The sequence below is a fragment of the Thunnus thynnus genome, chromosome 9 (assembly GCF_963924715.1).
Source record: "Thunnus thynnus chromosome 9, fThuThy2.1, whole genome shotgun sequence".
Lineage (NCBI taxonomy): Eukaryota > Metazoa > Chordata > Actinopteri > Scombriformes > Scombridae > Thunnus > Thunnus thynnus.
The window spans coordinates 10001425-10023913 of NC_089525.1; the positions used below are offsets into that span (position 1 = coordinate 10001425).

Genomic DNA, 22489 nt, shown 5'->3' on the forward strand with positions numbered 1-22489 from the left:
GAAATGTTTGCCAGCAAAACTAGTAATTATTTCACAACCTGTGAGTAATTTTTAATGTCCGCAATCTGATAAATATGCAATAAAACAATGTGTCCTTTGTTCTACGCTGAGAGCAAGCATGTGTGAGACTCTACAATCAAAGCGAAAGGAAAATCCTGAACAGTGTCTCTTGCTTGTAATTAAAATATTTTTACTGAGGGAGGTTACCAGATGTTAAAAATTCATTTAACTGTGAGCTAGAAACGTGTGAGTTATTTGCATCTCTATAATCTGACAATCAAAATGCCTTTGTCTTTTCAAATGCGCCAGCGACAATTGCGAATGCCTTTTTGTAAGTGGCTGTGATTTCATTATGGTAATTTTATGTTAACTCTAAAAGATGACATTTAACACTTTTTTTATAATCAGATTATTCTTATTGCACTACATCCAATCTTGCTATAAGCTTTCCAGTGTTTATATCTATATGAGTGTGTATGTGTTTTTCACTTGTGCGTGTTGTGTGTTCCTTTTCCCAAGCTCACATTTGCGTTATTACTGTGAGTGCCTGCGTGGGAGTGCGCGTGTGCACATATGTTGGTGTGTTTACGTCCTCACAAATGTAGGGCAAGGGAGGATCTCGTGATCCGCTGCAACCAGGCCAGGGATTTCAACCTTGACCTTTAACTCTCCCAAGGGCAAATAAGAGGAGAAGAAGCTGCTTTGCAAAGTAAAAAAAAAAAAAAAAAAAAAATTGGATACATATTGCCCAGTGGAGAAGGGATTCCATGGGGGATGGTTTGAATGGAGGGGTGTAAAAATGTGTGGGTTGTTGAGCAAAAATAACAGTGATACAGAGGAGAGCCCACGCTAAAGAGTATGAATGTTAGCGATATGCAACATGCCTCCTAACCTTAATCCTGTCAGGTGTGAGCACCGCAGAAAGATCATCCCACAGTGTCAAATGCAGTCTGTCTGATATACTCTTATATTCACAGACTCCATCAGCACCCAGGTGTAGCGTGTGGAAAGATTATAACATGAAATAAATAGACTTTTCCATTACCAATTTATCCTTGGATAATAATAAAATGCTTATCAGCCGCTATGTGTTTCAAGACTAACTGGGTTTACCTACAAAGTCAAAGAAACTGAGCGACAAAAATGAAAACAACTTTGCTGTTTGCTGCGAGCAGGCATTATGTATTTCACTGAGGCAATCTTCTGGAGGTGAGATAGCAGTGCACTGCGGCAGTATTCTGGTGGGGAAGTCGGTGTGTGTCAGAGTCCACGATGGTACACCGAGATGGAGAGTGACAGCTGTCAGGAGGGATCAGGCTTACCCTGCCCGCTACACAGGAAATCAAGGGAGAAGAAGCGCGCATGACGACAGGCTGCCTCTGTTTACTGCCTCGTGGCCTTACCCTTATATAGAACAGAGACTCACCGGCCCGGCTAACCACAGAAATCATATCACCGAGCAGTCATGGTAGATTATTTCAATGAGGATCGAATGGGAGAGAAAATGGAGGGACTTTTTTTGGGCTCCGCTGGGGGCGTATAAAGACTGCATATATATGTGTGCGGCTGCTTATGCCTGTCCCTTCTCTCTCTTTCCCACTCTGTTGCTCATTTTCTCCATTATATTTCCTTTGCTTTAAAAGCCTCCTGTCTAAAATCACTTCTCTCCTGACTCTGAGCCCTAAACACAGCACAGCCATTTTCCTCACAAACAGCTCATTCCATATCCTGTGTTTAGACAACGCTGTGAAATACAACCAGTTTGTTCGCTCATACACCAAGGTAGGGGTGGGAAGGTGGGTGTATGTATATAAATGTGTGTGTTGGGAGGAGGGGGTGCTGATGGACAGGACAAGCTGGTGCTGGTCTGGGGTTTGAATCAGTGCAGGGTTATCATTACTGAACCCCCGCTGTGTTTCCGTGACCCCTCGCCCATGAGTTTTGACCTTTAACCCCCCTCTCGACTCCTGTCAAAGCTAGGCTGGGACGGACGGGACCGTGTGGGCGGGATCCCCTGCAGTGACATGACAGCACAGGAGACCCACACAAACAAATATAAACACACACACACACACACACACACCATTTGTTGCTTACTTTACCCCACACCTTTTGTTGCTTGTTCAACCCCATGGAAGGAGCAGGGCCCGGGTGGGGGTTGGGGTTGGAGTGGTGGATGATCAAGGAAAAGACAAACGGAGCCACGAAGTCAGAGTTGAGACCGGAGTTGGACAAGAAAAAGACTGCTGGAAGATTCAGTGGAATGTCCACTCCCCTATGCATTTTCCTCTTGTCTCAAACGTGTCTGCCACGTTTGACCGTTAATCAGGCCAGATAAGCCGGGTCTTTATAGGCCGAGCAGATTTACACCGCTCTGCTGGCCGGCTGGGCCGCATTCCCAGCAGAGACGGTGGGATAACGCACTCACATCTCCTAGGCGGGGATAAGCTGGCCTAAAGGGGCCCCAACACACACACACAGAGACACAAACACACACACACACTCTCTTTACTGTACAGGAAAAGCAGGAAAGGTATATTCACTGCAGGTGCTTGCTATCCCTTGTTTGCTGTTTCAAGAAAAAACACTTATATTACACACATGCAGCAAAACCACACTTGGCCATTATCTAAATGATAGATGAATAGTGTCATGGTGTTTGCGCAGGCTACAGTAGAATAAATAAGGCAAGCTCTTCCTGTTGCAAAGGACAACAACATTAACATAATACCAAGACAAATACTACATCCGATTACTGCTGACGCGAGAACGTTACAGTATATGAGCCTAATGATGATCCACCATCAGGCTGGATCCTGCACGTCCAGCCTCCCTCGTGAAGGATTTACAACTGGCTCTGATTATGAGTTCAGTCTGAATCACTGTGGAGTAAGTGCTAAGTATTCTTAATACTTGCGTAATATACACATCAGCGACAAATTGTTATACAGCAGAGAAACAAGAAAGTGTTGTGCAAAAGCAAATTCAACCTAAAGTAAAGTTGATGTGTCGGCTTTGATGTTGGAACGTACCATAGTCTTGATGCATGCCCACACACATGTCACTAATAGAGTTAGTTAAAATATTTATAATATAATCAAGAGACAATATGCAGAGCAGCCCCACTAACAACAGCAAGGGAAACTTAGAGCGGACCCTGAAAGTGCCTGAGGTGTTTTCTAAAGACATGTGGGTGTAATAAAGCTCAAAGAACTATTTTTTTAAAGTCCACATGAAATGTTGCCACAGGAGCGGCTCCCCAAAAAATGTCGCTTGATAACATCACAAGTTTCATGCTTCCCTGTGTTCTGGCTTTGAGGGAGAATTCACAAATATCGATTGAACTGCTGCAGATCAAAAGAAAAACATATGTGGGGTTTAATTGATTGCGGCTTTTTCCTTCAGAGGAGGATGACATAAATAAGCTATTTTTATAGAATAAAACTGACTGTAGTTTGGTTTTATTTTCTTAACATAAAAGAAATTTAACTTAATATATTCTGAAGCATTTTAAAACTTAAAAGACATAAAGTTAAATTGTCTGTATCCCCATTTGGGAGGAAATGTGACGTGGAGAGATGGTTATTAAGAGACTAATTAAGGCAGAATAGATTTAACAGTATTCTACATTATCCTTACTCTTCCATACCTCCAGTTACATTGTAAAATAAGATTAGTGGTGGTTCAGTGTGTTTCTTATGGCCTGCAGAGCCTCCGCTCACTTCTTACTGTGCCAGCAGTTCTTTGGCAAAAGGCGACTTGTTGCATATTAGTGTGTATATGACATTGCTGATGTCACGATCATCTCTGATCATTACATTGATTCGTAGAGGAATCAATTACAGATGTGGCAGAGCCCCCAACAATATCCTCTGACCGGACAAACCACAACACATGTTATGATTTTAGAAAACTGTTCAAGTCATTCCAGGAAATTTAGGAACTGAAGCAGAATTTAGATAAGGCCAAAGCAGCCAAGAATATTTTTTTTTGCATCATGATCTGAGCTGTAAGAGCTCAGTAAGCTTCTGCAACTACTGAGCTAACAAGATGGCGAAACAATACAGCTATCTTGGTTTTAGAAATGCCTCACCACTCAAACTGTGGCTTTTGTATCATGGAAATGTACGTGCAGATACAAGTATGACATTGGCAGTGTATGTGTCAACATGTGATAATACTGGTAATATTTTGTATTCTCTTATTGTGACAAAATCTCATTAAAAGAACAAAACATCTATTCATAAGTCAGTCTCTCAATACTTTATGACTTTCTTACCTTGTCTTCTGCGCCCAGCCCCAAGGCTATTCATCTCTACTACATACATAAATCTTTAAAAATGGGTAACAAATATACATTTTCATTTTTTAAAAAGGCAAGGTAATTTCCCAAAACAGCTGGACACTGTAGTTTTAAGCAATGTTGCCCAAAACATTGTGTGTTTAGAGGGCACTATTTTCAACTATGGATTGATACTCATTTGGTGCTTGTGTTCATCATCATGAAGTATGTTAGTCAATGTAACAGTGTGGCTCACTGACGTGTTAGAATAGATTTTTGACAATAAAGGAGGTCAATGGCACAGAGGAGTAAGCTGTATAAAGCTTTGACGGTCAATACTTGTTGGTGGGGTCAATTAATCTGTTGATTTTGGTCTTTTCATGGGATTTGTTTACAATATAGAAAATTTACAGCTATATCATTTAAGGCAAAAATATACCAAAAGATTTCCCTGGGTAACAAAATATTAACATTTGATTAATGGCCCTCTCTGTGACCATCTACAGGGTTCATGTTGGCCAAATTATTTAATACATAATGTATGCATCATTTCACAGTAGTTTCCTAAAGGTGGTTAGAGATTTTGCACTTTATTTATTAACAGGATCCTTGAAAAAAAAGAATTCCTTGGTGTTGTATGTGTCATATGAAGTATATTGTATAGTATATTGTGACTCAGTCAGAATAACTCACACAATTTTCACCCTGAAAACACTCTGTTCATTTGTGCTAGAGGCATCAACTGTGTTGGAGTACTCTCAAGTCCATTGTTGAACTTACACTTGTGAAATTTTTGTTGTCACTTTTATAGTTAAGTGTTTTCTGTATTGTAATAAAGAGCAACAAAATCTCTCTCGTAAAGTCTCATGAGGAAAGCAGAGAAATCTACAGACCCATCAGAGTGTGTGCGAGGTTTTGTGTTTTCTAGAGTTAGACTTTAAATATTTTCAGCTATACAGTATTTTGGAAAACTGGCTAAAACTACTGAGAAACATTATCTGATTTACTTCAAAGGTGTTGGTTGATACACCCATATATGAGCTCTGCTAGCATATAAAAAATTACAAGTCTCATGTAAGACCTACTATCCTTCTAAGCGCACACCAATATAAGATATCAGGTAAATTCTGATAAACTCTTTCATGCTTCAAATTTACTTATTTCCTCTGTTTTTTTTAGATTGCACTGGTGATGAAAGTCTTCAGCAGGAAAAACACATCCCATCCCAGGTGACTGCTGACGATAAGATCAACTTGCTGCTCGAGCAGAGAAAAAAATACGCTGAGAGAATGTTTAGGTTACCGAGACACATACAGACAGTCCATCACTACACCTTTAAGTCTACTCATATTACGCCAATCTGTCTAATAAAGTAGCAAGTAACAGTAAAGATAAAGCTTCTGTTTGAAGCCTTTGGAAGTTTAAACTGGAGGATTTTGATGAAGACTAGAATCCTAGAAAGGAAGGTTTGGAGTTAAGTGTTACATTATGCTGATTTTATCCTCTAAATAGGTCAAACCTACACTTCAAATCTCATTCCTTGTCTCAGGTGTGGGCAGTGAAAATGAGGGACATTGAGTATTAAGCCCAGATGCTCCTCAAATCCGCAGAGGCCTTACCTCCTCATTTTCAGTGAGTCACATTTGACACACAGTGATTTTAATATTTAAGCAGTATTCTGGAAAAGTCATTTCAATGATTGTAACCTACAGATATCCTAAAGTCCTCAGTGTGACTAAGACTATGCCAAGATCCTGAAAGAAAAGCAGCAGGAGGCACTCTGCTCCAAACTGCTCGGGGGACACAAGAGCTGGTTATGCAGGTTTTTCCCAAAGTCCTGCAGGGCTTCTCTCCACGCCCCCTCCTCAATATCCCCAGTAGCTCAGTGAAATGTCTGTTGGGGATACAAAGGCTGTTTTGGACCAGTGCTCTCTCAACTGTGGACTGTCAGACCACCTTCTCCCACTCCATCAGGGATGACATGGTTCTATTCAGAAAATTATTAGACAGAAGTGCCCACATGATATCCTGGTGAAAGGGATCAAGAGCTTTGCACCAATGCAGGTGAATAAAATTGCTGATTTTGCCGCAGGGCAGGTTTCCAAAGTGCCTGAAACAGAGCAACCAACACCCAGTCCAGAGACAAACTCTGTTGCAGTGCGACCTCCGCCAGCTCCTCCAACACCCTGGAACCTCCTTTAATGACTAATGTGCAGGACAATAAGGGCCTAAATAAGGAGGCCAGCTTGGAGGACGCTGAACCCACCAGAGAACCAGACTCTCAACCTTTCCCATTAAACCTGTAGTCATTATTGCAGTCCAGGAGGATAATGAAGAAAGGCCCAGCCTGGAGGAGGACCCAAAACCCACCAGAGAACCAGATTCTGTTTTAGTTCCAGCTTCTTCAACCCCTCCTGTTGAAACTGTAGTCATAATGCACTCCTTTGCTTTTTCAAGAGTAAAAATGACCCAGCAGAAGAATTTGCTGCCCTTCTGTCTGCTCTTTCAGACAATGTGCTGTTCCTTTGTAGCCAGTGTTACTGACTGACTTTTGTGAAAGAACATGTCTTATGACATATAGAACACCAAGGAATTATTCAAGTAGCATGTGTTAAAGAAATCTGAATTTATATGAAATAAATAAAATCATTCTTGTCATATGTCACGTTGTATAAATTCTATACTGTTTACACACACTATTAGAATTAGGGATATGTTTTTCTTTCACAATTGAACTCTCCTGCATAAATGAAACCTTTTGAATTATTGTCCCAATTTCTACTAGTGTAAGTCCACAAATACTCACACAGAATACAATTTTAACTTCGGACTTATTACTTAATAGAGCCCCTAATAAATTACCCATAAACACACTGTGTCTAAAAAGTATGTGTGAAAAATGAAGTGCGCATAATGTCTAAGTGTTTTTTAGGTAATGCTCTATTTTAAGGGTGCATAATTTCCTAATAATTTCCAAAGACATTTCATGGAAAGAACTGTGTTATTTCACCCTAATTAGAGAAAAAAATGGGAATTTCCTTCAAAGAAAAGCTCTAAAGAAAATGTTCTAATCCAAGTAAGCATGTATTCATTATCCATTTATTACTGGAAACTTCATAAACACATATAATGAATAGTATATTTGTAGACATATTTCATATTTTTGCATGCTCAGCTTACCTGATGTGCACGAACTAAATGAGTCTGTAGGTTACACTAGCAATTCATTGGAATTAATTAAATGAAGTACCAATTGAACACTGTCTCTATATTCTCTATAATTAGGGAGGATTAATTATCAGGATTACACAGGTCTTTTCGTAAAACTTCTTGGAAATGATTAGGAAATGATCCTGAAATCACAGACCCATAAATCTTAGTCCTGCTACTGTGCAACAAGCAAAACACTTTTGGTAGTTGCTATGTTGCTGCGGCGGCAGCCATTACGAGTCAGTCTGAACTCCCAGATGTGACTGTGTGTAACTGAGTGTGAAGCAGAGATTATTACTCCGATTGTTCAGTCAAGCTTCTCTGGTTAAATGAAGGTTAAAAAACTAAACGTCAACAATAAATCATCATGAGAAACTCACAGGTGATGTAGTAGTTGACGTTCCTCTTGAACTCCAGGCCCATGTAGTTGGGGCTGAACTCCTGGAATTTGATGGTGAATTTGATGTCCTTCTCCGGTTTGTTACAGTTGACCAAGACATTTGGATCGAGGACTGTACTGCAGCTCTCCGCCTGCTCCCTCTTCACCAGGTACAGCTTGTAGAACTCATACTCTCTGCCTTGGTCCGCTTTGGGACAGATGATGTCCAGTTTGTCCCCAATGTCTGGGTAGATCACCAGGCCCTTTCCAGCCACAAACCTGCCGGAGGAGAAAAAAGCAGACATATTGTAATTCACACAAAATAAAGGAAGTCTGGAAAAAGCAGCCACATAATTCAGACAACAGTTTACACAGTCTTAACACTTTGAGCTATAGGAGTTATGGGTTTACATTTGTCTGGCATGGGCTTTTAGGCTGAGCGTAGTTAATTCGGTCCTACAAAAACACTACATGTTACAGCTTGACAATGTTCAGCGTTTGTCGACAGAGCGTTTCACACAAATCCTCAAAAGTTCCTTCTTATAGTTGGATCCGAATCAATGCATACCAAAAGTTTGCAAGGAGGGAAAGAAGATGGCCAAATACAAAATGGCTGCCACAGAAATGGCTACAGATAGGATTACATCCAAAGAATGCCACAGACTCTTTTTCATATTTTTGGAGTTCCATATAAGACCCTTGCTTCAACATCATATCTATGCTGCTTCTACTTCAGAGGTCCGAGTTTCTGGAGGAAAACAGTGTGCGGGGGTCAGCCGGGAGGTTAAGGCTTTCTGGTTCATCTTCAATCTGCCATGATCATCTACTGGAGGATTAAGATAATCCATCTGGCCTTACTGTACCTCTCCACCTCGCTCTCTGCTGCCAACTCAATCAGATCAGCTCTTGTTCTCTTTTATTCACAAAAGGTGGAGAACAGGAGGAGACTCAGTATGTGTGTGTAAGTGTGTGTGAAGAGAGGGGGCGGGGGGTGCACTGAGAACTTGCAGTGTGTTTGGGCAGTGGTGTGTATGTTTATGCAGGTCTGCATGTGTGTGTATGTGTGCTAGACGGTCAGCAAAATGGGCTGAGGTTGCGGTCTGATGGGGGGGCAGATGGGCTGAATCATTGTTCTGGACTTGTTTGAGGCTTAAAATGTCAACATGGTTCAGCTCTGCTGTCCCAGTTAGCCAAGCATTAACCCAGACAGCCGGACTGACCACGGGTGTGTTTATGTATGTGTGTGTATGTGTGTGTGTGTGTGTTGTGGTCGCAGACAGCGAGCACAGCAGCGGGGCTATCTGCTAGATCTGCCCATGCCAGCGGATTTAAGCAGGATTTAGCTGCGCGCAATGCATTTGTTGTTCTTTCTGATCCCTCACGTTTTAACAAGACATCAGGGGCCGGGGCCCTCTCTGTCTCTCCCTTCTTTTTCTCTGAGAGTGCAATCTCACCTTATCTACAGCCCCTCATTTCATCATCACACACATCATTTCACCACTAAATAACTGACTCTTCAGACAGGCCCGGGGAAGGGAGGACTGTGATGCCTCCTGAAAGAGACTGATAGAGGAGTGTGTGAGTGTGAGGGGGTTTACGATCGCCATCTCTCCTCTTCTGATGTTAAACACTGGCAAAAGGCCAGCCATTGTAAGAAACGATTATTTAAAAAGTCCCATTTTCTAAAGAAATACCCCCCATGAAAATGAACATGATTGGATTAAGGCCTTTTCAACATTCATGGCCATTCTTCTTGGACAGCGGCATTACCAAATAAATGACTTCATTCACAAAAGAGATAAATGCAAAATGAAATTGGCAAAACGTTAAAAATCCTGCCCATCCAACCCCCCATTTTTCACTGAATATGATGTCATGAAAGTGTGTTCGGATAGAAGCCCTCGTACAAGGCTTGGAAGCGGGTGAGACGTTATTTCCACGCTATTGTCTGATGCTCATGGGGGTGAGAAGGGGCTGGTGGTGAGAGGAGGGGTTGTACTAATTCAAGGGCCGATAAGAGAGAGAACGCGGGGTATCCTTTGTCCTACCTCTCCCAACAATTTGCTGGTTTTCAGCAGCAACACTCTGCATGTGCTCATATGTGTGTGTGTGTGTGTGTGTGTGTGTGTGTGTGTGTGTGTGTGTGTGTGTGTGCATGTGCGTGTGCGCACCATGCCCGGGTACAAGTGCGTGTGTCTATGAAGACACGGACACAATCAGTCTCTAATTGGATCTACAAGATGCATCAGTGAGGCATAAACAAGTTTCCATGGCAACATTAGGCTTTGTTGCTGACCACCCCCTCTCCTCTCTTCCCCACCTTCTCTCTATTCCTCCCTAGCACCCCCCCACCGCCCCCATCTCAGCCCCCTCTATTTCTGCTCCCCAATCTCATTCCCTCTCGCTTTATCCTTCGCTCTCATTCACCTCTTCAACATTTCCATCATTCTGTTTTCTCTCCATGTCCCCCCCTCTACACACACACACACACACACACACACACACACACACACACACACACAGACAAACACCTACAGAAAAACAAGTATGAAACCAGAGGAAAAAAATAAAGAGCAGGCAAACATGTTAAAAATGCTTGAAAGCCTGGCTCTGAAATAAAACAATGAGTCTCACACCCCACTTCTCAGTTTTACAACCCATTTATTCCATTATCAAAGCTAGCCGCTACAATTTAGATGAATAATTAAGATTTCCAAAATCTTAATATCTTAATATCCCTGAAGGATTTAATCACAAGCCGACCCCTGTCATTGATTCAATTTTCCGAGCAGGCCTCCTAGTTGGCGGTTAGATAGCTATCCTAAGTGAATTCTCCGCTTCTGTTTCCCAGCCTTTGTTAACTGTCTGCTATAATGAGGCTCTGGCTGCTGTGGAGGTCTGGAAGCGCCATCGCAGATGGGAAAGAAGCAACATAAAAGAAATAGGGCAGCAATTAGTGTTTAGCCCAGTTTAAAAGCCCTCCACTTGGCAGGCTGCGGCCCAGCTCCAGTCCAGGATGTGAAACTAAACTGGTGGGCTGGGACTTTGTCTCCCGTTTGTCTCTCTGTTGGCTTAATCAGCCCCACTCCGGTGCTACACACAGCCATGCAATGGAGAGGAGGAGACGAGCGACTGAAGATTATTGTACTTTTGAGGAGGTCGAAAGGGAAAAAGGGGGAAAAAGGGAGGTTGAATTGCATCTTTCATTCATGTTGTCTAGAGACTTTATAAGACCTGTTGATAAAAGAGGTTTCAGTGCACAGAGGAAGAGCCGTGCAGATACAAACGATGTTTCTGGGAAATGACCCTGGACGTGAGAGAGGCTTTATTCCCCTCATGTCAAACGAGGTGGATCTGCCTGAACCAAACAAAATAAAGAGAATCATTTTCAAAACAGCCAAATGAGGTTGGTTTTGTTTCATCTGGATGGCTCTGGAGCTTGGTCAATCCTGTAAAGAGCTTATACAAACAGACCTACACTACAGCACAGCAGAGAGAGAACAGAAAACAACGAAGCAGGGGGAAAGAGAGGCGAGGAGAACACCCCCCCCCCCACACCCCCCACACCCCACCTCCTCTCTTTTTACATTCCACTGGTGAATATGAGCACATGATCTCACATATGCTTCAGGCCCCCCTCTACCTCCTCACACACACACACACACACAGGGATGTGAGAGCACACAAAAGCACTGTGGGGTGCATCCTGGACCTTCCCAGCCCAACTTCCCAGCCACCCCTATTCATGCGCCCTGCCCTCACCGACTTTCATATAAAACGCCGCCTACACTAAGGCCCACTCAAAGCCCCTTACAGAGCCTCAAACCAGCCCTTCCCCCATGTTCTCCACCCCCGTCCAGTCAACTCAGGCCTCTGCCCCGAGCATAGCACTGGCAGACAGCCTCGGCCGCTGAATGAATGGACCTGAAACACAGGAACTGAGAGAGAAAGAGGCAGAGACGGCTCATATCAACAGAATGGTGTCAAATTGATTTGTTCCTCCTGAGCAGTGGCATGAACATACCATACATATCAATTAAAATCAATTTTCCTCTATTACATATACAGAGCAATCCATCTCTACCAGGGGAACATGCCAACGGCTCGGATGCAGGTAGAAACCTCTTCTCTCTGTCTCGTTTGTGCAGCCTAACATTCAATATTTCTCTCTTTCTCTCTGGCCTTTAAAACGAACACAAGCACATGAGTGCGGCATGTAGAAAACAAACACACATACACACTCTCCACATGCAATCACCACCACAACAGGTACTCTATTCCCCTCACTATCAGCATGATAATTATCACGCCAGGAAAAGTGTCACCTCACCAATTATCCTTTCTCTTTTACATTATCCACAAAATCAGTGTGGCTGCTTCTCCCCTATTATTACAGATGACACTTTCCATCCGGAAGCCATATTTACTGCCGTTTTAATCAATATTCCATAGGCTTACAGTTCAGATAGATTTTATGGTAGCTCATGAAACATTACAGTAATTCATCCACATGACAGGGTTACACTTAAGTCCATAAAGAGCACAAAGCCGTGTTATGCAAAGAGTATTGTAGTTGAGATCTTGTGTGTTGTGCAATATAACGGCGGGGATTTAAGGCTGATTCACTTGCCTTAGGCACTCTACATTTTGTGTAATCATAGAGTACAGACGCATCCTGTTCTCATTCAAGTCAATCGATATTAAATAATTGTGTGCTAGCAGGGACTGTTTCAGCCTTAAACCATTTTCAGATCCATCAAGATAGAGCCACATGCCTGCTCGCCCTCACAATGGAAACATTCAAACAGCAGCTTCTCAAACGGCTCCGCTCTTGATGTGTGGTTAAGATCCACTGAGCGCTGTTGACACAGTGTGATCATTTCATACTTTGTAGAAAGGCACGTATCATCAAACTGTCAGTGTGTTTGTACGGCTCCAGAGAAATTCGCCACATCTACAATGCTGCCGAGTCATGGGAACTGTTTGGCCATATGATTTACAGATCTTCAACCGATCTGAACCGTCTCCCTCTAGTGTTTGAAGCGACGTCGTGGGAAGGTAAGTTGGTCATAGGTCTGCGCTCGATCGTAGCCGGCGGCTCAACCCGAGAGCTTGTATACATAGCTGGCTTCTGTCAGGCTGTCGTAGGGGCAGATGTTCTTAGGGAGGCCTGACTATAAACACACACACATAAACACACGCCCTGGAGTGTACACACACCGATTTCCTCACATGTCAAACATGGTAAACAAGTCGCCTCAATGCTAGTGCACGAGCAGGCCACACACACATAGAGAGACACACGAACAAACACAAGGATCCTGAAATTAAGGAAAACAAGACCCATCTGGCTCCAGAATTGTTTAGCAAAGCAGGAAGGATTTGACCCTTATTATAGAAAAGCAGGAGAAACCCGCCAACGGGTAGTGGGATTGGATAAACTATAAACTCAATCCAAGCTGCATTTAAACTCCAGTAGGCCAGACTTGGCAATAGCGAGATGCTGAAAAGCAGAAAGCTCGGTATTTTCCCTCCAGGCTGTCCCCATTAGAGGGACATAAATGAAGATGTCAGAAGCAAAAAAAGACAGACAGAATATCCTGAATTCCACCCCGCAGAGAACTGCTTTTGTACGTGTGAACACAGACACCCTCTCTCTCTCACAGACAAACACACACTAGCTTCAGTTAGCTCAGTCAACAGGCTGGCATGCAGAGCAAATCAGATTCAGCGTGACTCATAACAGTTGCACACAGGCGAGCTATGACACACAAACACACACGAGCCCGGCAGACACACACCTCTCATGTTCACCAAACAAGCTCTGTATGCTTGCCCTCGATCACTGTCACATGAGGGGCTAGCATCACACTATCAGCGGCTGTAATGAGCTAACAAGATGACGCCCAGATGGCCTTGCCACAAGGAGGACAGAAGTGGACGTTGTTGTGGACGAACAGGCTGAAGAGGACTGTTGAGCGAAAGGAGTGTCAGAAGTCATTAGGGAGGAGAAAGAGCATAATCTGTTTCTTCTTATGGCCTCTGTGGTTTCCGTCAATGCCGAGCCCATCCCTCTCTAAGAGCAGGGGAGTTAAGCGAGCATGGGTGTATGCGGTTGTGATTGAACGTCATCCACGGTATCACTGACAGCGAGAGAAGGCCCAGACTGTTGCTCTCTGCTTCTCCACTTATTCATCCCGGAGCCCAGGGATTGAGCTCTTCCAGCTGGAGGGATGGGGGGGTGTGAGAGGAGAGGAGACGAGAGAGGAAGAGAGAAGAGAAGAGCAGAGAAGGGAAAAGCAGAGAAGAGAAGAGAAGAGAAGAGAAGAGAAGAGAAGAGAAGAGAAGAGAAGACGAGTGAGAGAAGAAGATTGGACTCAGATAAGCAAGAGAGCCTGGGTCAGTTTAGCCCTCATTCTGGGGTTGCTCTGTGACCCGAACACACACAAGCCTCTTTCCTCCTCCCCTAGTTCCTTCCCTGGCCACAACACAACTCATACACATTCACAAACACATACACAAACACACACACACACACAGCCAGCTGCCTCCCATCACTGAGGAGCAGCCACAGATGGGCTCTGCATGCTCCGTAAAGATCTCTCCACAGGCCCAGTCTACAGTCGCTGCCAAACCCGCCTGGCCAGAACCCACTGTATGTGTGAGCGTGTTTGCATGACTGTGTGTGCAGATATACGTGTGTCCATACATGCCTGAGTGGTTGAGGGTGTGTGTTAGTGTGCCAGACACCCCAAACCTGCCAGAGCTTGTGTGTGTGTGTATGTGTCTGTGTCTGAGTGTGTGTGTGTGTGTGGTCAGGGGTGTGGGTGGGGGGGCCGGACAGTCTTAGAGAGAGGAATCCCCCCAGACTAAGAGCTGCAGAGCCGGGAGTCAAGAGCTGGACCAGGATGCGAGGTTATAATCATTGCCGAGCAGAGCAGGAGGGGAGAAAGCGGGAGAACCTCCCAGACGAACAATAGCATCCCTCACACTCAACCGATTGTATTTCACTCCCACTTAGGGGAGCGGAGAAGAAACTAGAGAGAAAAAGAATCATAACCATTATCAAACCCACGCAGCTTGCCTGAGTTGTTAACCAGCGGCCATTTTCTGCTCTGTATCTCCAACCCCATCGATAAGACCCGAGAAAGCATTTCTCAGAAACCAGCCCTTTAATGTTGCCACTCAATCAGCACATCACATGTACTAATAAACACACAGCTCACACACATACACACACACCACACACACACACAGCTCCATATTATACACTAGTTATTTAAATTCTGTTTGGCTTAGATAGAGCCAGTCATGGTTAAATTCAATTTTTAACAATTGCCCTCCTATCTCAGCATGGTTAAAAATTACTCAAGGGATCACAGTTTTAGACTAAATAACGAAGCAAAGTGAAAAGCTCATTGAGGATGAGAGTCAGGCTACGGTTTGCAGTTACAGTTCGCTAATTTTTCAAACTCGTGCTTGGAATGCGTCGGCTCTCACACACTGGGGAGGGAGGGAGGGAGGTTTGGTTGCCCTGCTCACCAGCATTTTGGCACAGACACATCTGGGAATCAAATCAGCCAGTGATCAACCACAAGACAATCTCTAAAACAAACCTGACACCCACTACTGTTGAGGTTTTTCTTAAAGGAATAGTTCATCATTTTTGGGAAATATGCTTCTTTGCTTTCTTCCCAAGAGCTAAATGAGAAGATTGATACCACACATGTACCTTATGTACGGTAAATATGAAGCTGGAGGGAGCAGCCAGTTAGCTCAGCTTAGCATAAAGACAGGAAACAGGTGGCAACTGCTAGCCTGGCTCTGCAATGTGTCATTTTTACAGTTTGGTTTTTGTATAGATTAAACAAACAAGATGTAGAGTGTAGATTTGGGAGGTTTCAAGTTGCTGGTAGGCTGAATTTATTACCTTTACAGACCCAGGCAAGCTGTCTGTAAGCTAAACTAATTGGCTGCTGGCTGTGGTTTCATATTTAGCTAAGAGACATGAGAGCAGTATTCGTCATGAAACGAATAAGCATATTTCCCAAATGTCGAACCATGCCTTTAATAATGAAGTGATATGATATTTATCCTTCAAGGTATATTATACATTATATTATTATAAATCATCTAAACACATGGTTCTGCTACAGAAAGAGTTGGGCTCGTCTCTTTCAGAATCTAGAATGAGCTGCTTTCAGTTTGAGATTTATAGCAATACTTTACAATCAAAGGGGAGCTGAATCGATATTTTATGAGTCTGTATGTTGTTCACAGGTGTTAATATGACACAGCTACAGAAAGTCTGGAACACTGGAGAGAAGCCAAAGCCTTCCTAGAAGAACAAAGCGAAGACATGGCACACAGAAAGCAAATCAATCAATCTCTGCCAGAACACGTCTGGCTTTGACAGCACGGTTCTGAACCCAGAAGTAAAAGATAGCACGCAGCAAAGTTCAAAATACTTTCATTGTTCATCTGTCAGTGTGAGAGACAATTGCAAGGGAGAGGGAGGGAAAATACTAACACAATATTTATCTTGCGTCCCCTTCCCTCCTGACTCACTCTTTTTTAATGTATTCCTGCTATTGTGAAGAGCGCTGGGAGATGGATGGGTAGAGGAGTCCGGTAGGTGATATGTGTCTGCTACAAGCACAGTGCAGTCACTCACACATTTCCCCTGTCTCCAATCTCAAGCAATGGCAATAATTCAGTCACCAACAAACAGCGCTGGGTTTTTTTTTGGATTTTTTTTTTTTTTTTTTGGCATTTCAATTGTTGGTGGTTGGTGGTTTTTCTTCTGCATTGTTCTTGAAACTGCTTCCCTGGGAAACTGGGAAAGTCAAACAGCTGATGAGATGTCACCTCATGAACTCTCTCCTTGGTTTCACACACTCACAAACAGCCACGTCGGCGATCTGACACACACTCTCCCTCTCAACCATTCTCTTTTTTCTCCTTGCGCGCGCACACACACACACGCACGCACACAAAATTCTAAGGATCCCTCATCCACTGCTTGTCAAGCTCAATGGCACGCAGCGCTGCCTAAACAGGCCATGAGCAGCAGCTTCTCACATGCGCTGAATGTTGCTTTTCAAGGCTGGTGACTCTTGATCATATCACGTCAGACATGTGAGTCTTATGATGGCTGCTGCTGGCCTTCCCATCGCTCGCAAGTCACGGTAAAAGCTCGGAGTAAATCTGAGGGATTTCCATAGAGTGTGAACACATTCCTCTTAGTTTTTCATTTAGCCTAAAGCGGCCAGAGCTGGAAAGAACGTGTGTGGTGCAATAAAACGTAGCTTTAACAGTCATTTCCCTGTAGCAATACCTGTTCGCTGTGCATGCCCATACCTGGGCCTCACACATGCCTGTGAATGGTCATGCGGTGCTATATGGGGAGCATGTATGACCTGAGGAATTATCCTGTGTTCAAACAGGACATATGCATGCATGAGCACACACACACACACACACACACACATTCTTGCATGTGCATGCACGTTACATGCACACACACGCATTCTTTAAAAGCCAACAGTAGCGAAACAAGAGAAGATGGGCCTCTCTGTGTGCAACTGACAGAGTGAATTACACAGAGTGAGCTAAAACACTAGCTTCCTGTCTCGCACAACAGCACTGGATGGCTTTCAGATGGATCTCGCCGAATCTTTTACAAACAGTGAGTCAATAACGGGGTAATAGCCAATCGTTGAGGAAGAACAATTCACAACTGATTTGCGGGGAAAATGTGTGTTTAGGGCACTTTGCACCACAGTCTGTCACCCAGCCATAACAAGGGCGAGCTGCCAATAGGTTCCACTCGCAGGGCTTGACAACAGAGCTGCATGCAGATATGTGAATATTCCTGAGCCCTTAATATGTGCAGTGACTCGATATTCTTCATCACAGACGAGCCGAGGAAGAAAAAAAAAGAAAGAAATTCCACTGATGAAAAGCTGATAATTCTGTCTCTAACGATTCAGGAAGCCATGAAATCAATGACAAATTTGTGTTATGAGCAAACGTACAAGACATTTTAATCCTTCAGCACTTTGCCTCTGATATTTATGTCTGTCGCCAGCGCTTTCATTATCATAAAGCGTGTTTAATATTTCTCAGCTGTGTGAGAGGACCGCCACACTACAGATGATTGAGTACGCTAGATTTAGTGGCTCTCTCTGTCTCTCCTTGTCTTTCTCCAGCTGTGTCCACGTACTTCAGGACCTATACACACGACAGAGCCGACGGAGAGAGAGGGCAACAGAGAGAAGATGGGGGGGAGAGAGAGAGAGAGGGAGGGAGGGAGGAAGGGGGGGGGGGGGGGGGGGGGCACTGTGCAAGCACTGAGGACATGGTGCCAACCAGAGAGGCCCACCGTGCCTCAGTCCCATCTCTCCAGCTGAGGGCTTTGATTCGCCTGATTGTCTCCAATATTGAGACACACAATAAACACAACACTTGGCGGCCATTTGCAATTCTAATCAGTCCCTCTCAACTGGCCTGGACAACCCAGCTACAGCCCTCTGGGATATCACTCATCTGACTGCAAAATAATGACACAATCATTGCCATGGCTACGCTCCTTCTGCATCCCATGAGCGGCAGCACGGAAAGTATATTAATACACAGGAGCGCTCTGAGGACTAAATGAATTAGCCAGCAGATTAGCTGAATACCAGGTTAATGAATGTGCCACGCAGGCAACTTCTCCTGTCTAGCTTTTGGGGAGTGTTCACACCCCCCCTCCCCCAAAATCACTAGCGGCAAGTAAGCGAGCTAGCAGGTCCACACCTGCTTCTGCAGGGCATGCTGCAACAGGATTTCAATAAACCATGTCCTTCCAACATGAAATTCTCACTATGTAAACTCAGATTTATTGTTTCTTGATAAGGAAGCAAGTTGCAAACCTATCTGATTTTACACGCTGCAAAGTGACGATAAACCAGCATGCAGGCTGGAGATATGATCGGTATCCACCATGAGTGTCTGTTTTTACCTTGAACTATGTGAAACAGTTTGTTTGGATGTTAAGAATCGTAAATCAATGCAATTTGAGGAGTTGAGGATAAGCTAAAAGATAAAAGTGGATTTATCTTTAACAAACTGTCCCAAAATCATACATCTGTGAATTCTAAAAGCCCATCTGTTGGCTTTTCCAGTGCCGTTTTCATTGACTTGACAAGATGATGTTAATAGATGCTTGCAGATAAATGAGAGCAAAGTGACATGCAATCATCCACGTTTTAGTAGCCTTGATGTATTTGCTTTAACAGTCACCCAGAAGATGAGAAACTCAAATTTATTTCAGAAAATAACAGGCACATCTTATGAAACTGGATATTTGACTTGCAAATCATTCAGATGATTCATAACGGCAACCGTGCGAGTCTGCCCTCGTTTTCAAGCAGGCACGAGTACATGCCTGCATGCGTACAAGCTCGTGTGTGTGTGCGCGGGCACGTGTGTGTGTGTGTGTATCAACGCTTGCACAGGCATGTGAATGACAGCCTGTCAGTGAAAGAGATGTCATTATCTAGCTGATGTCTGTGAGAGTTGTGACCGAGGGCAGGGTCACATCACTAGTGGGGAGCTGACACTCTGCGGACAGGAAACATTACTTTCTGATTTCCCTCAACAGGGGAAACACTCTTGTCACAATCTGCGATGCCACTGTTCGACCTCATTTAGAGGTTATTCCAATATGCGCTACAGCCAAAGTGTGTGTGCATGTGTGTGCGTCCTGTACACTCATGACAATAGCATGAGAGATCCTTATCTCGGAAGCTCTTTTTAGAGGCACTATTCCTTTAAAAAAAAACAGTGGGGATTTTTTTTTAGCTTTGTTCTCAAGCCTTGAAGAGAAGAGTTCCGGTAAACCTCTCCCTCCCTGTCCTTAGCCTTTGACTTTTTCTTTGTAACAACAATACAAGGGTTTTAGTTCAGTGTCCTGCAGTCGATCTGTTAGGGCGCTGATAAGAGAAGCTGATGGATAGGTTTAATCAGCCAAGCCCAGGGATCAAGACTACGGGACAGATCAATCAAATGCTGTGTGGTTTATAAAAGAAACAGCTTTTATCAGTGTCACAGGGGTCTCTGCCTGTTCTTTTTTCACTGTGGGAAGAGACCAACATTAGTATAGTAAATTATATATAAAAAATGGTTAACTTATATGACTGTTCATAATAAATCATAGTTTTCTATTCAAAGTACAAAAAGCACATGAGAAATGCAAAGTTCACATCTGTAATCACTACACAGACTGTATGAAGCTCCCACGGCAACTCTCCAACAAGGCATTAAACTAAACGTCCCTGCTCTCTAACACACTAAACACCTCCTGACATAAACTGAAATAAAATCTCCAACAAAACCCCTTCTGAAAAATAAAAACTTAGCTGAAACTAAACCCGCACTCAAATCAAAAAGGAACCCAACAGGAAAGACAAGAAAAAGAAAAAAAACAAAACTGAAAACTATCTGAACCAAACAAACAATAGATCTCCATATAAGAAAGCGCCAGGCGCTGTTCTAACTAGGACACGATGTTTTTAATACACAGCTGCCTTCTGTTTCTTAAAAGAAGCTTCTTATCAGAGCATTTGAGTGACAAGTCTATTCTCTGCTTACAATCTCAGCTCATGATTGTAAAAGACAGCTACACATGTCCCATCCAATCCAAGACAAATGAGTTGCTCTTTCATTCCTCCCTTAGATGGGAGATCTTATCCAGGCGGACATGCTTAAGTTGTCAGTGGGTTTCTAAAACCCATATTGAACAGGATATTGACTGATGCAATCGCGGAGACACACATCATTAGGCTCATTAACAGTGAATGTAAAAGGGGAGGACGGCCTAACTGGTGTAGTGGGAGTCTGTGTCTCCTCTGATAACACTTGCCTTTAACAAGCACAGCGCGGGCAAGATGCAAGCTGTCGGTATTAAAATGAAATGTGTGTGTGTGTGTGTGTGTGTTTGTGACGTGCGTGCTAATAAATAGCTTGTTTGACATGACGCTATTCTTATTCACACAGTTTGCTCTGTGATAACCGGGCGGATTGTGGCCTCGTAAAGACACTCCATGTGTTGTTTTAGGAAGCCATTACAAACTGGGCCGTCTCCATTACAAGGGCTATCTGATCATTATTACCGCCATCTGTAATGCACACTCAAACCTTAATCTGCACAAGACAACCACAGCTGACTCCTGAGCTGTTGCGCACACACACACTCACACACACTCACACTCACACACGCAAACACACATCCAAACGCTACCTTCCTCTATGATATATGTGTGTGTGTACATCCTAACGTGACACAACAGCTGTTCCCTCGTCACATTGCGGCTTTCGGGTCAACACGTTTTAGTCCAACCTACTTAGGCAATGCTGAGTAGAGCGCCACAATCCTGCTGAAGCCGCCGACTTGCAAGTCTCAGTGCGAGGCCGAACCCCAACACCCGTGCAATGCAATCGCAATCTCCCAGCCAGAACTGCTCGCTCCCTTCAAAGGCTCATCACAGGACGCACATCTAATGCAGAGAGAAGGCCGGTTAAAGCCTCAGCCAGGCATACTGCTTTGAAGCGACTGCTCCAGCCCCTCCAAAATGAGGCAAATCATTTCCCTTCCCTCTACCATTCCATTGTGTAAGAGGTGCACCAGGCGGCTCTATTTGGTGGCCGCATGTGGGGCGCCTTCAAGGATCACGCCACTCCATTCCAGAGCAGGGCCACTACAGGAAATGAGACTTTTCCCGGATGCACCAGGGCTCCTCAACAATAAATATATTCATGCATTCATGTATATTTCAAATAGGAATTTGACTCAGTGCGCATAATGCACATGCAAGGTTCTGACTTTGAGATTTTTGACATGCATGAGGTGCTACAATCAGAAGTGTATAAATAAATCAGAAAATGCAGCAAACAGAGCTACTAAAAGCAGCAACAGAGGCCTGGGCCTGACGCGCAGAAAAGGACTCACAGAGGTTTGTCTGCAAAGAAAAAGCTTTCATCTCTGAGACAGGAGAGCAGAAGAGAGGAGTGATGTGGTGAAGGTTCAGGCTGTCATGTTTCACAGTGGGGGGACTTGGGAGACAGATGAGGAGAATAGTTAAAAGTAGTCGCGGTGGTAGTTTTCAATGCATGGGGGAAAACGGAAGATGAGACAGCAGAATACGGGAAGAGCGCCGCGTATTAAGATTAGCGAGTTATAATCGCAGTGTGAAATATCATATTACAGAGACTTAAGAGGCGAAACTACCACGGTTACTCATTAAATCGAGTCAACGCAACAGCTTCGGTCTTATTCTCCACATAGTTCATAAAGCGAGCTAGCAGAGAGGTTTAGGATATTGTGTTTGCTTTAGCAGACCTTCACTCCTATTTCCAATATTGGAGAGATGAGAGGCTTCCATGGCCAAAGCACATCATGGGGGAGAATAAACACACATCTAATGGGAAACATGTGTGTGGGAGATGAAACGGTCTCCCTCATATGAATAGGATGAAATATAGACCTGTGTCCTGCTGAGCTCCAATCACGGCCGTAAGAACTCGGCATGGAGGGGAAACGGCAGACCCCCGACAGGCTCTCTCACTCAACACAC

At 43.9% G+C, this 22489-nt stretch overlaps 1 protein-coding gene across 1 annotated transcript in view; it reads right to left on the reverse strand.

Annotated features, from left to right (window-relative positions):
- Positions 1-22489, reverse strand: part of efnb1 (ephrin-B1) — a 58834-nt gene that overhangs the window by 26245 nt on the left and 10100 nt on the right. Inside the window, exon 2 of the mRNA XM_067598764.1 lies at positions 7873-8150. Coding sequence (XP_067454865.1) covers positions 7873-8150 — 278 coding nt within the window. The remainder of the gene's footprint in view (positions 1-7872; positions 8151-22489) is intronic.